This window comes from Trichomonas vaginalis, chromosome V, assembly GCF_026262505.1.
Source record: "Trichomonas vaginalis G3 chromosome V, whole genome shotgun sequence".
NCBI lineage: Eukaryota > Parabasalia > Trichomonadida > Trichomonadidae > Trichomonas > Trichomonas vaginalis.
Genome location: NC_067207.1, coordinates 9,349,677 through 9,367,909, shown reverse-complemented (window position 1 = coordinate 9,367,909; position 18,233 = coordinate 9,349,677). Strand labels below are relative to the sequence as shown.

General features: G+C 35.1%; 8 protein-coding genes and 1 pseudogene across 9 annotated transcripts, besides 2 other annotated features; 7 read left to right on the top strand and 2 right to left on the bottom strand.

Annotated features, from left to right (window-relative positions):
• Positions 1-15,932: part of a mobile genetic element that runs on past the window's edge.
• On the top strand, positions 1,907-2,992 carry TVAGG3_0305840 (integrase core domain containing protein family; the record flags this gene model as incomplete). The annotated part of the gene is made up of 1 exon (XM_051229660.1): positions 1,907-2,992. One exon carries the CDS (start codon positions 1,907-1,909, stop codon positions 2,990-2,992), a length of 1,086 nt encoding a protein of 361 aa, XP_051099390.1.
• Positions 3,105-3,484, bottom strand: TVAGG3_0305830 (uncharacterized protein; the record flags this gene model as incomplete). Its single annotated transcript, XM_051229659.1, has 1 exon — positions 3,105-3,484. A coding segment is annotated over one exon (380 nt), but the record flags the coding sequence as incomplete, so codon positions are not given.
• On the bottom strand, positions 3,648-4,205 carry TVAGG3_0305820 (organellar and viral DNA polymerase type B; the record flags this gene model as incomplete). The annotated part of the gene is made up of 1 exon (XM_051229658.1): positions 3,648-4,205. One exon carries the CDS (start codon positions 4,203-4,205, stop codon positions 3,648-3,650), a length of 558 nt encoding a protein of 185 aa, XP_051099388.1.
• TVAGG3_0305810 (KilA, N-terminal/APSES-type HTH, DNA-binding family) lies at positions 5,971-6,663 on the top strand (the record flags this gene model as incomplete). The annotated part of the gene is made up of 1 exon (XM_051229657.1): positions 5,971-6,663. The coding sequence occupies one exon, from the start codon at positions 5,971-5,973 to the stop codon at positions 6,661-6,663; it is 693 nt and encodes a 230-aa protein (XP_051099387.1).
• TVAGG3_0305800 (organellar and viral DNA polymerase type B) lies at positions 7,333-8,289 on the top strand (the record flags this gene model as incomplete). Its single annotated transcript, XM_051229656.1, has 1 exon — positions 7,333-8,289. A coding segment is annotated over one exon (957 nt), but the record flags the coding sequence as incomplete, so codon positions are not given.
• TVAGG3_0305790 (organellar and viral DNA polymerase type B) lies at positions 8,749-10,328 on the top strand (the record flags this gene model as incomplete). The annotated part of the gene is made up of 1 exon (XM_051229655.1): positions 8,749-10,328. A coding segment is annotated over one exon (1,580 nt), but the record flags the coding sequence as incomplete, so codon positions are not given.
• Positions 12,588-12,910, top strand: TVAGG3_0305780 (annotated as a pseudogene). The gene has a single exon. A coding segment is annotated over exon 1 (323 nt).
• Positions 14,541-14,999, top strand: TVAGG3_0305770 (uncharacterized protein; the record flags this gene model as incomplete). The annotated part of the gene is made up of 1 exon (XM_001325329.1): positions 14,541-14,999. One exon carries the CDS (start codon positions 14,541-14,543, stop codon positions 14,997-14,999), a length of 459 nt encoding a protein of 152 aa, XP_001325364.1.
• Positions 15,267-15,932: a terminal%2Cinverted (terminal inverted repeat of Maverick-1B transposon ID:TVAGG3_0305760).
• Positions 15,933-16,985: 1,053 nt separating this feature from the next.
• Positions 16,986-17,267, top strand: TVAGG3_0305750 (uncharacterized protein; the record flags this gene model as incomplete). The annotated part of the gene is made up of 1 exon (XM_051229654.1): positions 16,986-17,267. One exon carries the CDS (start codon positions 16,986-16,988, stop codon positions 17,265-17,267), a length of 282 nt encoding a protein of 93 aa, XP_051099384.1.
• Between the last annotated feature and the right edge of the window lie 966 nt (positions 17,268-18,233).

The following is an 18,233-nucleotide window of genomic DNA, read 5'->3' as shown; positions in this document are numbered from 1 at the left end:
ATGATAATAAGAGTTCTGGCGGAAGAGTTGAATTAGAAGTGAATGATGTTAATGAGAAATTAGCCGAAAAAGCAGATAAAAACCACGTTCATTATATAACTTCAGACGAACAGATTATAACGGACTACCATGGATATTTAACACGAAGTGATGAAGCGAAGACAAAAAATGTTAATGAAAGAAGATATAAATACATTCGTGCTAAAGGTTATGACATAAGCTGTACTGTACAGTATGACACAGGTAAAGCACCAGAAGCATTTAGTTATAACGATGAAATTTATGCCTCTACTTTCTCTGTTAATGGTGTATTAGTTGAACCAAGATTTATGTTAAGAGTTAAGGCAAAAATAACGTTTGAAGATGCTATTAAAAGTAAAGCTGACAAAGTTGAACTTGACGCAACGAACAAAGTTTTGAAATCTCATAAACACAACATCTCCGATATAAATGAACTTCAAACTTCTTTAGACAGTAAAGCTGACAAGAACCATACACATAAATCCTTCACTACTGTTAGAGCAGACGACATAATATTGAACTTTGACCTTGGTTCAAGTGCACCATTAGAAAATCCAAGTACAAGCGTAAAAGATACTCTTAACAGTTTAGATAACAGTTGCAGGAACATTGAAAGTCATGCCAGAAACTTTGAAGCACATGAACTACCAGCAATGTTAGATAAGAAAGCAGACAAGAACCATACACATAAATCCTTCACAACTGTTGCTATAGAAAGTATTGAAGGAACGGTTGAAGAAACTGGTGGGGAGGGCGGAGCCCCGCCGCACGCGGCTGCATTATATTGTAAACCTCCTAACTTTCCACAAGGTTTAACATCGGATGACGACATAACGACGATGAGAAACATTAGATGTAAAGATGTTTATGTCATGAAGGATGAACATAATATTAAATTCACTGCTCAAGATTTATATGACAAGAAAGCAGACAAGAACCATACACATAAATCCTTCACTACTGTTAGAGCAGACGACATAATATTGAACTTTGACCTTGGTTCAAGTGCACCTTTAGAGAATCCGAGTACAAGCGTAAAAGATACTCTTAACAATTTAGATAAGAGTTGCAGGAATACCGAAGATCATGCCAGAAACTTTGAAGCATATGAACTACCAGCAATGTTAGACAAGAAAGCAGATAAAACTTATGTGGATGCAGAACTAACAAAGAAATTTTCGAAACCAGATACAATGACATTTACAACAGAAATTATAAATGGTGAACCAGCAACTCCATTTGAATTTGTTAGAGGTCTTCAACCAGATACTTTTGAATTTTTCTTGGATAATTCTATTGAACTAACATTACATTATAAAAGTGGAACAAATGCAACATTTCATCCGGGAGATACATTCCAAATGGTATTTAATGACATAAGTTCTTTAGAATATGTTTATAGAGTTATGAGCATATATGATTTAATATATCCTATAGGAGCTGTTTATACGTCTATGAATCCAATAAATCCAAACACTTTATTTTGGTGGTAGATGGTATGAAATAGTTGACAGTTTTCCATTCTACACTAATACGCAGTCAATGAAGATGGGAGGTTCAAAGAAAATAGGTATTGAAAACCTTCCTTCACATATGCATAGGTTCAGTGGAAGAACATCTGTGGAAGGAAACCATTCACATTCAATAACAAAAAGAGGTTATACAAATCTTGCAGCGGGTTCGGATAGACAGGGAATGCATAGATATGATATCACAACTGACCCCAAAGATGTTAGCACAGGTATTTTCTGTGGAACTGCAGGAAATCATACACATGTTGTAGCTGGTATTACAGACCCAGCAGGTAATGGAAAAGATTATATGCCTCCTTATATAACAATGCACGCTTGGATACGAGTTGGTTAAAATCTTTAACTTTACATAAATGAGCTTGAAAGAAGTATTCGAACAACATCCATGGAGGTCATTTAAGAAGTTCAATGAAGCTGCAAAGAGTTCGGGATTTACTAACAGAGCTGAAGTGAAAAGGTTCTTTGACAAAAATGTTGTACATCAAACAAAAATAAATCCTTACGACTACTTTTTACCAATTTACTCCAACACTCCTGACGCATACCAATTTGACACTCTCATTCAAAGCAGAAAAGGAGGACATAAACCATTCCTCATCTTCATAAATGTTAACACTCGTAAAGCATATGCGTATATAATGAGAAATAAAGGAACTCATGAAGTGTTAAGAGTTTTACAAAAGTTTGTAGCAGAACATAGCCCAAGTATTTTAACATCAGACCAAGACGGTGCATACCTCAGCAACGAAATCACAGAATTTCTCATTAAGCATAACATAACTCACTACACTACTGAAGACCATAACCATAACATACTCGGTATCATTAACCGCTTCATAAGGACTCTCAGAGATTTAAATCAAGAGCGAGACTTTACCGAAGAAACAATGAAACATTTTCTCGAAGTATATAATTCCTCAACACATTCTACAACAGGACATACACCAAATTCAATGACACAACAACAAGAAGAAAAGTATATACAAAAGAAACGAAGCCAAACACAAAATATCAGAAATTCAACACAATTTACTCTCATTCCTGGTACAAAAGTTCGTGTAGTTCTTGACGACAAACCATTGACAAAGAAACGTTTAAGGTTAAGTCGAAATTATTATATCGTAGACTCTACGCAAGGTAATGGATATCTTATAAAAGCTGCTGACGACTCCATAGCATTTTACCCTCGACATAAATTAGTCGAAAGTAGTAATGGCAAACTTGCTGAAACCATTGACGAAGCAAAGCGAGGAGTGGTTATTGAAATACTTGACTATAACACAAACGATGACACTTATAAAGTAAGATATGAAGGAGGCGTTGAAGATGTTATACCATCTAAGAACTTGAGAGAATCTAAACCAACTCATCTGGGACCATTAGAGCGGGAGTACTGGAAAGATAAAAACATGCCAGAAAGAATAAGAAAATTCTTCTAAACTTTTTCGTTGGATGTAAATCAGACAAAAATATAATTTAGGTGAAGAGGTGAGATTTCACCTGTTTTCTCACCTCTTTTTTCACCTCTTGAACTTTTTATAACATTCGGTCATAACTTCATCAATTTCATTTAAATCACGATTTAAAAACTCATTGACTTCATCTTCAACCGTGTCATCTTGTAATAAGAATATTTTCTTTAGTTTCATGTCAACATCCCGAACAGCACAAAGGATAAAATCATATTCATTTCTTCCGTTAAACATACTTTTTCTTTCTCGTTCATCGTTAAATAAATTATTGAAAATATAAACAGCGGTGTAAAAGTTATGTACTGTGTTAAATGTTGAAGCTTCACCTATTTTAGATTTTAGGATTCTTTTAGTAAGTAAATTGTTATCGTTCTTTCTCTTTTCCTTATCGTTCATGTCGAATCTGTCGAACCACATATCCTGTATTTCATCGAATTTACGAACTATAGAATCCGTCATTTCCCTGGTTAATGAGGGGTAATCATTATTAATTTTTTCATATAATTTGTCCATATGATTTTCATCGACGTTTCCGGAAAGCATTTAATTAAAGCAAAAATATATTATAGGTGAAGAGGTGAGATGTCACCCGTTTTCTCACCTGTTTTCTCACCCCAGTTTTTCACAAGCGTTTTACATGAATTGTACGATGTATATTTGAAATCCTAAACAATTTCGTAGCTTCTATTTCTTCTGTCAGTATGTCAAAAGTTTTAACAATGCCGAAAGTTTCTTTATATTTCTTCTTGACGTCAGATAGAAGGAAATCGTCAGCAGTTGGATAGTTTTTGTTCAGAAATGCTAACATGTCCATTTTATTTTCTGCTGGCTTTTCTGCTTCTTTCTTTAAGTCTGCATAGTCGTTTCGCATTCTTTCTATCTCTTTGACGGAGTAGTTATATTTCCTAATTGCTGCTTTACATTTAGAACATTGCGGATTCATTTTTGCGTTATATTCTGAAACCTTACCTGCTAAAACAACTAAGGCGTCAATGGTTTTCTTTAACTCAAAAGCAGTTGGTCTTATCTGTTCGTTCCATATTTTACCTCTTCTATCTTTATCTCTTATCTGCCATACACATTCAGCAACTAACGAAACAAAGTTATCGTAGGTCTTAAACTCCCCGGATTTATATATGTCAGAAACATTCTTATATACCATGTCGCAATCTTTGTCCATAACCTTATGGTTGCAATGAAATCCTAGAAACTCATAGTTTACCTTTCGAATGAACTTCTTTATTTCTACTGAGTCAGTTGGTTTCACTTCTATTTCATCGAATTCAGGAATAGTTAGTTTTTGATGCTGAATTTCAGGTAGTTTAGGTAAATGGTCAATAATGTCCTGCATTTCATAAAGATACTGTTCATTTGTTTCATCTTTCGCACTACAGTCTAAATTACTTGTTAAAAGTTCTTGCTTTATCTTCTGGATTTTTGTTTCGAAAGTATATGAAGAAGGAATGAAGCTTTTCATCTCTACTAACATAGATGTTGGATTCATGACTAACGAGTTTGGTGAAGTTGTTGTGGACAGAGTCCCGCCGTTCGCGGCTTGAATTGTTGTTGTGCCGATTGTTGAAATCATATCTTTACATACAAAATAAAAAAATAAATAAAAATAAAACTAACGTTATTTTTCTATCTTAAGGAAATTCATGAAAATTCATGAGGGTGAGAAATTAGGTGAAAAAAGAGGTGACATCTCACCTCTTCACCTATAATATATTTTTGGTCATTTACACTCATTTACGAAGAAGTTATGACAAAGCATTTACGAAGAAGTTATGACAAAGCATTTACGAAGAAGTTATGACAAAGCATTTACGAAGAAGTTATGACAAAGCATTTACGAAGAAGTTATGACAAAGCATTTACGAAGAAGTTATGACAAAGCATTTACGAAGAAGTTATGACAAAGTCACGAGGGTGAAAAAAGAGGTGAGAAAACAGGTGACATCTCACCTCTTCACCTAAATTATATTTTAGGTCAAAGCTTCCACGAGAGAAAAGATTCCTCATTCGCTAAGGATTCCAAAAATGAAAAAATCATTGATTTCGGCTGAGAAAAAACAGCAAAACCCTTCTTCCACGGGAACAAAGAAATAAAGAAGAAATAAAGTAAATTTTTTATTTATTCCCGTGGAAGATAGAGCACTTTTATGACACTTTTTATTCACGACAAACAAGACAAATAAAGAAAATAAGAAAATACGGCGCTGTCGCGGTTCGAACCACAGACCTGACCCCTCCATAACACCACCTTAGACCACTGTGCTACGTAGCCTGTCGACATAAGATTTTATAAATTGCATATTTGACGTAAATTTATTTCCATCTGGCTTCCCACTGCATAAGATATTCATACGTGTTTGTAAGACATTCATTAAACTTCTTTTCTATTGCATCTAATCTTGCGTTATTTTTTTCAATAACTTGTCTGTATTCTTCATCATCTCCAGCAGTGTTTGGGTCTTCACGTTTAAAATATTCATTGTTAACCAATTTTTTATCTACAAATTTTATTAGTGTTTGATTCACTTCGTTATGATAACGGTCATATTCTTTCAATACGTAAGTGAAGACAAAATGCGTCGTACCTTCAATCTTAAAGCTTAAAGAACTTTCAACACAGTTTTGAGGGTCTGTCAGTGCGTCAATGAGATAGTATTCGAAGTCAGTCAATAATCTTTTTAAAGTCATTTCATACAGGATAAAATTTAATGTTGTGAAGAAATAGTGTTTATCTCAGAAAAAATAAAGTTAGTTTTTATTTTATTTATTTTTTTATCCTGTATGTAAGAACAGTAATGTCAACATTAGAGAACACAACAACTGCTATCGTTCATGAAGCCATAAATGAAGAATACGAATACATACAATATAACAAACAATTGAGACTCATTCGTTCAGTCAAAGATGATATGTATCAAATGCAAAGTATAATGAACGCTCTTCGTTCTACAAAGCAAGCATATCATTGGTTTGAAAACCAACAGGCAAAAGAACTTTTAGAAGAATTTCCTCATATGATTGCTTCCCTCGGAAAACCGAGGGAAGAGATTCCGTACGAAAATCGCAAGAATTTGGCACCTGGTTTGAAAGGTTATTATGTTCATAGACTTTTAGTAAATGCTGTAGCAATGTGGGCTTCACCTCGTTATGCTTGTTATATTTTCATGATGTTAGATGAACTATATAAAGCAGAACGTGGAGAGATGGAAAAGAAACTTCAAGCAAAAGATGAAGTCATTGAATCCAAAGACAAAAGCATACAGAAAAGAATACCACGTTCAGTACCAAAAGGAAAGGAAAAGAGTTATAAGTATATGATTTATACTGAAGAGTTGGAGAAAGAAGAAGATAGAGATATGGTTATGTTGCATTTAGTCAGAAGAAACAACAAAAGCTTTTACGACCTTGCTAAAATATATAAATCTGACAGAAACTGGTTCTATCGTGAAAACTTACCGATTTCAATGACACCGAATGAGCAAATAAAAGAAATTGTCAAAAATACTCTTCCTCAAACACACTATGACATCAAAGGTTGCACAATACTTACCTTCAAAGAAGACTTAACATTACTGAAGGAAAAAATAACAGAATATTTCGATAACTTCAAAGAGGAAGAATGAAGTCACGACAACATTAACGAAGAAGTCACGACAACATTAACGAAGAGAGAATGAGGTGAAAAAACAGGTGATATCTCACCTCTTCACCAAAAATATATTTTTGGTTAAATAGCTTCAGGGTCAATTTCTTCAACCATTTCACTTCCTTCGTCAATGTCAATTGAAGCTTCTTCAACCTTTGGTAAGAACTTTTGTATAACATCTTTGTTCGTTATTGTCTTCAGAGATGAAGGATAATATTTCACAGATGTTTCACCCTTCTTATATTCTTTCTGTTCGGAAAGATTCATAGCAATACTGAAGAAGTCAATGTTGGAGTTCTTTATGACAGTATAGTGTGTATCTTTGACATTCACGAAGAAACCCTTTTGTTTCAAAACTACTGCTAACTCTTGTGAAGTATAACGTTTGCGGTCAATGACGATAGCTAATGGTCTGACATACTGACCAAACTTAGATTCTTTCACAAACTTCTTGTTAAAGATAACATTAACGTTTGAAGCATTATTGAACTCATTCTTGATGGCAGTAGCGAGAGCATTGTATGAAAAGAACTTGCAATCTTGCATGTGTTTCATTAAAATAAAAATATTAAATTATTTTGAAAAATAACTTAAAAAAAATCTAATCTAATTTTTTCAAAAAATATTTTTTTATTTCCTACTAAAGATGTATCGGAAGTTGTCTAAGTTAGAACACTCGGAAATAAAACAACTTCTTACAGAAGCTAATATAGATGTTGCAAAGCATTACGCAACAAACAAAAAAGCACTCGCTGACTTCATTAAAGACTATAATGGTGCAATAAGTTATGATAGAATTCATGAGTTCATAAAGCCGCAACGCGGCGAGGACGAAGTCCATGCAAGAGCATTTCCTTTAAATGACATTGCTATTGACTTATATCATAGACGTTCAGTACCTCATGAAGTAAGAAGAGAGATGTTTGACATAACAAATGCAAACGTTGGTGAAACAAGAAGAGCTGTACCTCATGAAGTAAGAAGAGAGATGTTTGACATAACAAATGCAAACGTTGGTGAAACACGAAAGAGAGATGACACACTGAAACAACAGAGAAGAGAGATGTTTAAAAGTGCTATAGAACAAGTTCGCAAAGCTAACGATGTCATTCGTTCCATTGACGACAAACCAAAAGAAGGTGAGAGATGGTTAAAGAAAGATGAAGAGAATAGGAAGAGAAATGTGAAGTCAGGCAATAGACTCATTGACTTTAACATCGAAGCTTTAGATGAACCAAACAGAGACTACTTACACAAACATTTCGGTAAGGTTTTCATGAGACTCTTAGAGAAAATTAAAATAAACTCGCAACAGAGATGGATGGTATGTTATAAACTTGGTGGAAAGTATGAATGTTCTACGTTAAACCTCAATAATATTGGAACATTACTACATCAGCTCTTGAAGGAGAACTTTATATCAGAGATAGAAGCAAATGCTGCAGGTATTGTTGAAATGCACTATGACTTCTTCTTGACAAACATAAAGAATCTTACCGAAATAAAGATGTATGATTTAACAGAATATGAAGGCTTAACGATGTCAGATGTAAAGAAAGGCAAACCAAAAAAGAGACCATATAGAGATGAAAGCACACTGACAAATGACCAGAAAGCCATTTTGGAAGCTCTTAAGCAAACAGGAAACCCAGCACTTATAGAAAGCTTTTGGAAAGATAATGGTGAAAAGAAGTTTTATAAGAAGAGAAGCGGTCAGTTCTGGAAGTATCTTTGCACATTACCTATAAATCTTGAACGCTACCAAATCTTCAATGAACTGAACAAAAGAACTGCAACACTTATGACAGAGGACAATTGTTTCGTTTATGCTTGCATTCAGGCTGGAGTAAATGAAGAAACTATTGACCACATGAGAGAAGTCATTCGTGTTAGAGACTTTCCTCAAAGTAAAGTACAAGAAATTTCCGATTCAACAGGTATAGCATTTAATGTTACCATTGGTTATTTCAATGACTCAAGACATAATGAAATAAAGAGATATATACCAAAAGAATGCGAAACTGTTAGAACTATTGACTTACTTCTTGTTGAAGACCACTACATGCTAAATGAAAGATTACCAATGACAACATACTTCATTCGAAACTATATAGAAATCTTGAAGGAGTGTGGTGGAATGAACATTGAGAAACAGATGAAGATTTATACAAAGAGAGAAGATAAATATGTAGTTCGTTATGATAGAACAACACCGCTATGGGATGTTATGAAAACATTGTGGGAGTGCAAATATTTCGAACCTATTTCTTATGGAGAACTTTTCACATATACTACTGACTTATATAAACAGAACCTTGCACCATTTAAAGATTTGACATATGCTCCAAAGTATTGTGTACAACTGAAGAAGAAAGCAGAGTCAAAAGAAGTAAATAAAGCTAAATGTAAATTCATTCCTGAGCACGTTTTCTTTGCTGACTTTGAGTGTAGCACAGACGGCTTTCATAAAGCTTTTAACATCTGTTATGACAGTGAAGATGGTTCAGTGAGTGAAAGCATTTGGGGTCAAAACTGTGCAACAGAATTTTTGGAAAGACTTCCTGACAAGAGTTTAATATATTTCCACAACCTCAGTTATGACATAAACTTCATCTTAAGACACATGACAGAAGTGAAAGGAACTCCCATCATTAAAGGTTCACGAACAATGCAAATAACTGGTTTATATAAAGGACGGGCAATTATTATAAAAGACTCTTACAGTGTTATAAATAAGAAGCTTAAACTATTTCCTGCTATGTTTAACTTACAAACAGGACCGAAAGAAGTATTTCCATATAACTACTACAGCAGTGTTTTGTTAGCAAATGACAACAGAACTGGTGTCATTTCTGAAGCATGTAAGTTTATCCATGATGCAGATACATTCATGAAAAACATAGATTCCATCAAAGGTTGCAGAATAGATGAAAACCACTTCGACTTAGAAAAATATAGCACGTTTTACTGCAAACAAGATGTAAGAATTTTAAGAGAAGGTTTTGTAAAGTTCCGCAATGACTTATTGAAAGAGTTTGATTTAAACGTTTATGACTACGTTAGTATTTGTTCTATTGCTAACAAATTGTTTGAGAACAGAGTATACTTCCCGAATGGAAATCTTTATGACCTCTCAAATAAACCAAGAGAATTTATTTCGAGATGCATTCAAGGTGGAAGATGTATGTTGTCAGATAACATGAAACAAAAGAGCAAAAAGAAACTCATTGCTGACTTCGACACTGTTTCATTATATCCTTCAGCTATAGCAAGACTTTATACTTTAGAAGGTATTCCAAAAGTATTGAAGGAAGAAATGTTAAGCACAGAGTATCTCATGAGACATTTATTCGATGATGACCAAAAGGAACCCATTGGTGAAAAGTTTATGTCTGGCTTCTTTGTTCTCATTAAGATAACAGAGATTGGTATACCCAGACACTTTCATTTAATAGTTTGCGACCCTGAACTAAATCCAGAACTTAACGTTCCAAGAAGTTCAAACACTTGCTGTCTCATGTATGTTGACCATATAACATTACAAGACCTCATAAAATATCAATGTGTCAAATGTGAAGTGTTGCAAGGATACTATTACGATGGAAACAGAGATATGAGAATAAGAGATGAAGTAAAGAAGTTGTTTGAGTTAAGGTTAAAGTATAAGAAAGAAGGAAACCCCTTACAAGAAATTATAAAACTCATTCTGAACAGCATTTATGGCAAAACTATTCTATCTCCTATTGAGTCAAAAATAACCATAGTAAATGACAAAGATGCTATAAGATATGCTATAAGAAATTACAACCATATAGTGAAGTTCGAAGGTTTGGATGGTTCAGATAAAACTATTTTCAAGCTAACGAAAAGCATTTGCAGACACTTTAACTTCTGTCCACTTGGTGTTAATATTCTGTCTATGTCAAAACGTATTATGAATGAAGTATTCTGTACTGCTGAAGATATGGGTCTTCAAATCTTTTACCAGGATACCGACAGTATGCACTTATATAATGAAGACATACCAAAGCTTGCAGCAGAGTTTAAGAAGAGATATGGTCGCGAACTTATAGGAAAGAACCTTGGTCAATTTCATAGCGACTTTGCAGAAATAACACCTGGAAAACAAAGTTTAGCTTATAAAAGTATTTTCTGTGGAAAGAGACCTACATAGACTTACTCACTAACGATTTAAATGAAGTTGCATTTCACTGCAGAATGAAAGGCGTGAAGCAAGATGTTATTGCTTTAACCGCTAATGAAATGTTTCCTGAAGCTATACAATGCTATTACAATGAAGATAAGAACATTCACATACCTGTTGGAACATATGACAAAGACTCTGAGTTCAGTTTAATGAAACTTTACAAAGCACTTTATGATGGTCAAGAGATTGCATTCGACTTATGTAAGTCATGTCAACCTTGCTTTGCTGAAAAGTTCAAACTTTTCAATAACGACTAAAACAAGCTTTATTCGTAAGTTGAAGTTCTGAGGTCATTTATTTTTGTCAGCAATGAGGTCATGAATGAGGTCATTTATTTTTGTCAGCAATGAGGTCATTCGTGATAAAAATAAAGCTAGCGTAGATTTTACAATACTGCGATGTAGAGTTTAAGAGTTGTGCTTCAATGTAGAGACAGTCCTTCCCATCTGGAGGCAAGAACACTGGACATTTATGGTCATGAGTGGAGAACATGTCTATCCAAAACTCACGATTGAAGCCAGTTAATTTATAGTATTTAGGGTTAGGAAGTGGTGAAGTTCTTGTATGACCAATGAACTCATTTTCAACGCCTTTGGCTATATTAGAGTAAAGTATTGCTTGCTTTCTATCCCAAATGCCAGGTGTTACAATCTTTGAAAATTCATTTTTCCTCGGAAGCATTGCATCATAATTTGAAAACATTCTTAAAATCATCACTTGGTTCGGAGATTTGAAATCTTATACGTAATGGATTTTCTTTCTTTTTAGCGACTTCATTGAATGGTGAGAATACAATGAATTGACAGTCATTGTTCCATCTTCATTTTCATTAAATTCATAATGAAAGTCTATAAGTTGTGGCTGACTACCTTCTTCCTTCAGTTGTGCAAGAAACTCACGTAAAGGCTGTAAAGTTTGTACTTCAATGTTGAACTTTTTCTCGAACATCTCATTAAATGAAATCATACATTGCAACAATGTTGTATCGTCTTTAAAGTATTTGTATATGTGAATGTTTTGGGCGCTTAAAGACTGTTCGTCATTTTCTATCTCGACTTGAAGTATAAAGTCAACCTTTCTGAAAGCACGTGTTATATACATAGATGTTATGCCAATGTACTTCTCTTCATTTATGTTCACAATCCAGTCTGTTGGAAACTTAAACGTTACTCTGTTCCCCTTTATTTTGACGTCAGGGTTTTCACTACTGAACGCAACAGTTAAAGGTATTTGTCTATACATTTAATTCGGATAAAAATAAACCATTTACTCTTTCTTTGCTTCAGCTTCCTTTGCTTTTTGTTCTTCCTTTGCTTTTGCTTCTTCTCTAGCTTTTTTCGCCAGCAAACGTGGGTTCTTCTGTCTTCCAGCAGCTAATGCAGCTAGTTTTTTTCACTAAGTTTTCTCTTTGGTCTCTCTGGCTTTTGTTCTTGTTTTTGTTCCTTCAGTTCGGATAAAATTTGCTCGCGAATTTCTTTCTTCAATGCTTCAACATCTATGACCCCTTGGGTCTTGTCCATATGACTTGTCTGAGTCATTTGACTGTAGATAAAAAACTAACTTAAAACTTTAACCGATGTAAAATGAGCTTGTCAAAATCAGAGCGAGAGTCTATTATATTAAATGACGCAAGAGGAATACAACATCCTTTCTATTACGTAAGTCAGAGTAAAGATGGTAAAATATACGTAAGAAAAAGAAAGGTACCATTAGCGAATGCAGAGAGCGACAACATTAAGGTGCATGGCAAGGGTGAAGTCACGAAGCCCATATAAAACCTTCTGTTCAAACTGAGCCACCAAAAGAACAAGAAGAAAAGAAGCCAGATGTACTTTCAATAACGAACCAAGAGCTTATTGCAAAGTTCGTGAATTTCATTGAAAAACAAACCGAGTCAAAGAACCCTGACCCGCCAGTGAAAGAAGTTGAGACAAAAGAGAATGTACAGTTCATTGAAAATGTCAAGAAACAACTTCCACCACGAATGCCAAGAAGAAGAGTGAGAATAATGAAGTAAATAGATATTTTTATCTGAAGTAAATACATGCAGAACGAACAGTTAAACGAATTTACTCCAGCAGAGCATATTCATTCAGATTCGCTCATATTTCGATATCATAGACAATGGTTCATTTAAATTGGTGACACTAATAGAAAATATTCTGACGCAAAGATTCCATCACAACCTGGAACTGCTAAAGATAACACATGGGTAACATTCAATCTCTCACTCCTGGTGAAAATATGTTGGACCTTTACAATACATTCATTACGTATAAAATGGAAGGTCAATTTATTGTAGATAAAGAAATTGGTTCAGGTTCCAATAAAACAAACCACCAGGATTTTGGATTGGTTTCGATGACGCTTTCTATGCAGTTGCTGGATATCAAATCCTTGCAAATGGTCGTATCGTATATTCTCAAGACAACGCAAGAGAAGAAGCATATATAACTTCAAACTCACAAACTACCGAACAAATAAAGAAAGTAGATGTTTTTTTCAAAGACTCGACATGAAGATGTATGGAGTCATTCGGGAACATGCAGAACAGGACAAATTGTTAGTGTAATTACAGCAGGAAAATCATTTGATTTTAAGCTTCGTTTAAGAATTCCTGTTAGAAGATTCTTCCATTAGAAGCTATTCGATTTATTCCAGCTTTTGCAGGAAACATTCAGCTTAAAGTAAAGTTCAGTAGCGACGCCTTACAATGCACATCTATATCTGTAAATGATATCATTGCTTTCAATCCAACTCTTAAAGTTGCATTTGCTTCAGATTCAAATCCACCGACAAATAAATTTGTTCCATGGAATGAACCATTCACTATGATAACGAAGGCAGTAGAAGCTAGTGGAACAGTTACTATTACAACTGTAAACCAGCAACTATTTCGAACAAAGATGGATTTTAATGAATGTTTCATTCATCCAAAGTCATTCTCTTTAGACCCTAACATTTATACAGAACTTGTAGAACATTATACAAACGAGGCTTTATGTTTTCCTGTTAAAGTTATGGATTGGATTCCTATGGACGGTTCATTCTCAAAGAATACAGATAGTTCAAGTGCAACTTTACAGCAGCTTATACGCCTATTAATGTTAAAAGTATTTGGGCACTATTTAGAAAGAAAGACAACTATTATGTTAATTTTGAGAACCCTAAGTTTAAATATCTTCAGCTTTCCATGGGAGCTTATGGAAATATGCCTGCAGAACCTGAAAAATCATATGGACCTGTATTTTATGAAATGGTTGCGAACGCTTGCAATACAAACAATGATATGATTGGATTTAATGAAGATGTTATGAGGTCATTGGTGGGATGATGGTAGTGTGGAACATAAATGGGATAGCTATGACAACACACATTTCTTATGTGGTTTTCCAACAGAAGTGGACTTTTGCTTCCAGCAAGGTCAAACATCTACTGCTCCAATAACATACAAATTGTCTGTTAAAGGACCTATTGAACTAGCAACTGAAAACGTACCAAAGCCACTTATTGGATTTATGAGGGATTGTTGCTTTGCAATACAAGTAAGACAGTCAGGCATACCAATAATAAGACTTGACGACTATAACTTAGCCACGGACGACAGTGAGGAATAAAGGATGAACATTTATTTTTAAAGCTTATAAATGAGTTCTTCATCAAGCTCTCGTGAACCTTCACCATCTATGAAACAAACTTTACCAAACGATTATGGAGCACCTATTGAATATTTCTTACGAGCTGCACAATGGCAAAGAGCAGTCTCACCAAGGTTAGGTGTTCCACCAGCTCCTGTCAAAAATAGCATTTGGTCAAGTCCTTATATAAAATATGGTCTCCCACTAGGTTTGCTAGCTACAGCAGGAGCAGTAATGATGTTGAAAAGAAATAAAGCAAATGTTATAAATAATACTGAAGTAGCTGAATTTGAACAAACTCCGACACCATCGCCAAAACCAACGCCTTCACAAGCAAAACCTTCAATAACTCCTGAACCTATGGAAGTACAAACTCCTGTTCAAAAGTCAACTCCAAAACCGACTCCAACATTTAAACCAGAACCTACTCCTCAAATAAATCGTAAAACTCCTGCGTTTCCTTACTGAAAAAATAATGTTAGTTTATTTTATTTGAACATTTTATTTAGAGTAAAATGACGACTAAAGTCACTGAAGCAATGAAACAAAAATTTTTGGTAGAATACATTAAATCAGGAGCGGTTCCAGAAGGTTTTTACGTTCATACTATGAAGGATGGTAGAGTTCAGTTTAGAAAGATAAAGCAACCATTAGATAGAGAAGGTATATTAAGGAAGATTAAACTTCATGAGGACAACATTGCTGAACTTAGGAAGAAGTTAGAAGAGTTGGAGAAAGGAAGAGAGTTATAAAGCAATGAATTCATGAGGTGAAAAAAGAGGTGAAAAAAGAGGTGAGATTTCACCACTTCACCTAAATTTATTTTTGTGCTATGTTTTCATACGTGTGGGAGTGGTGATATCATTAATTTTAAGTTTATTTTTTTTATTTACTGAAAATTTTTATTTGGATGTAAATGACGAAAACTATTGAGATAACAAACTACAACGGTCATGAGTTCAAGAATTTGTTCTTCGTTCCTCGTGAAAATACATTCTATCAGATACGAGGGAGAAAGGGTAAAGTTAGTTTGAGCGTTTATGAAGGAATGAAGAATGGAAAGTTTATACAAGCATACGATACAAACGGTAAACGTGTTTCATTAGCTTTGTCAAAACTTACTAACATTTATTTTGACAGTGACTTTGACCTTTATGAAGAAGAAAGTGAGTCAGAAGATTATGAGCTGTTATGTGAAGCACAGCAATGGGAGGAGTTGCAATACTTTTGTAAGTGAGAACGTTTATTTTTACATTAATGAAGTCATTAGTGGTTGGCGGTTTGTAAATATTTAAGGTTAAATTAGTGTTGTCGTTTGTGTTGTAAAATATACGTTAACGGTTTTGTAAAGTGTCAAATTCACAAGTATTGCGTACGGAGGAACGCAGTGCCTCCATACACGAGACTTGTATACTAACTATGATGAAGAGGCTGGCAACCTCTGAGTCAAAGCATTTGTTAATGCAATGATGAAGAGGCTGGCAACCTCTGAGTCAAAGCACTTGTTAATGCAATGATGAAGAGGCTGGCAACCTCTAAGTCAAAGCACTTGTTAATGCAATGATGAAGAGGCTGGCAACCTCTGAGTCAAAGCACTTGTTAATGCAATGATGAAGAGGCTGGCAACCTCTGAGTCAAAGCATTTGTTAATGCAATGATGAAGAGGCTGGCAACCTCTAAGTCAAAGCACTTGTTAATGCAATGATGAAGAGGCTGGCAACATCTGAGTCAAAGCATTTGTTAATGCAATGATGAAGAGGCTGGCAACCTCTGAGTCAAAGCACTTGTTAATGCAATGATGAAGAGGCTGGCAACCTCTAAGTCAAAGCACTTGTTAATGCAATGATGAAGAGGCTGGCAACCTCTGAGTCAAAGCATTTGTTAATGCAATGATGAAGAGGCTGGCAACCTCTAAGTCAAAGCACTTGTTAATGCAATGATGAAGAGGCTGGCAACATCTGAGTTAAAATACTTTTCCCAGTGTGGGAGTAATTTGAAAAAAAAATTTAGTTCATATATTGAAAAAAACAAAAGTAAAAATTAAAGTTTATAGGTTGTGTTTTGATGAGCTAATTGTTAAGATATTGTAGTTCTAAAGAAAAATTGTAGTTTCGAGGAAGTTTCTCGACAGAGGCAACATTCGATATGAAAGTTTCCTCTGTCGAGAAACTTCCTCACACCTCAAGAGATGCGAAGAACTTTTGACAGGCAAAGTGCAATATTGATAGGTGATTGCACTTTGCCTGTCACATACATCTCGACAGAGGCAACATTCGATATGAAAGTTTCCTCTGTCGAGAAACTTCCTCACACCTCAAGAGATGCGAAGAACTTTTGACAGGCAAAGTGCAATATTGATAGGTGATTGCACTTTGCCTGTCACATACATCTCGACAGAGGCAACATTCGATATGAAAGTTTCCTCTGTCGAGAAACTTCCTCACACCTCAAGAGATGCGAAGAACTTTTGACAGGCAAAGTGCAATATTGATAGGTGATTGCACTTTGCCTGTCACATACATCTCGACAGAGGCAACATTCGATATGAAAGTTTCCTCTGTCGAGAAACTTCCTCACACTCAAGAGATGCGAAGAACTTTTGACAGGCAAAGTGCAATATTGATAGGTGATTGCACTTTGCCTGTCACATACATCTCGACAGAGGCAACATTCGATATGAAAGTTTCCTCTGTCGAGAAACTTCCTCACACCTCAAGAGATGCGAAGAACTTTTGACAGGCAAAGTGCAATATTGATAGGTGATTGCACTTTGCCTGTCACATACATCTCGACAGAGGCAACATTCGATATGAAAGTTTCCTCTGTCGAGAAACTTCCTCACACCTCAAGAGATGCGAAGAACTTTTGACAGGCAAAGTGCAATATTGATAGGTGATTGCACTTTGCCTGTCACATACATCTCGACAGAGGCAACATTCGATATGAAAGTTTCCTCTGTCGAGAAACTTCCTCACACCTCAAGAGATGCGAAGAACTTTTGACAGGCAAAGTGCAATATTGATAGGTGATTGCACTTTGCCTGTCACATACATCTCGACAGAGGCAACATTCGATATGAAAGTTTCCTCTGTCGAGAAACTTCCTCACACCTCAAGAGATGCGAAGAACTTTTGACAGGCAAAGTGCAATATTGATAGGTGATTGCACTTTGCCTGTCACATACATCTCGACAGAGGCAACATTCGATATGAAAGTTTCCTCTGTCGAGAAACTTCCTCGAAACTACAATTTTTCTTTAGAACTACAATATCTTAACAATTAGCTCATCAAAACACAACCTATAAACTTTAATTTTTACTTTTGTTTTTTTCAATATATGAACTAAATTTTTTTTTTCAAATTACTCCCACACTGGGAAAAGTATTTTAACTCAGATGTTGCCAGCCTCTTCATCATTGCATTAACAAGTGCTTTGACTCAGAGGTTGCCAGCCTCTTCATCATTGCATTAACAAGTGCTTCGACTCAGATGTTGCCAGCCTCTTCATCATTGCATTAACAAGTGCTTTGACTCAGAGGTTGCCAGCCTCTTCATCATTGCATTAACAAATGCTTTGACTCAGAGGTTGCCAGCCTCTTCATCATTGCATTAACAAGTGCTTTGACTTAGAGGTTGCCAGCCTCTTCATCATTGCATTAACAAATGCTTTGACTCAGAGGTTGCCAGCCTCTTCATCATTGC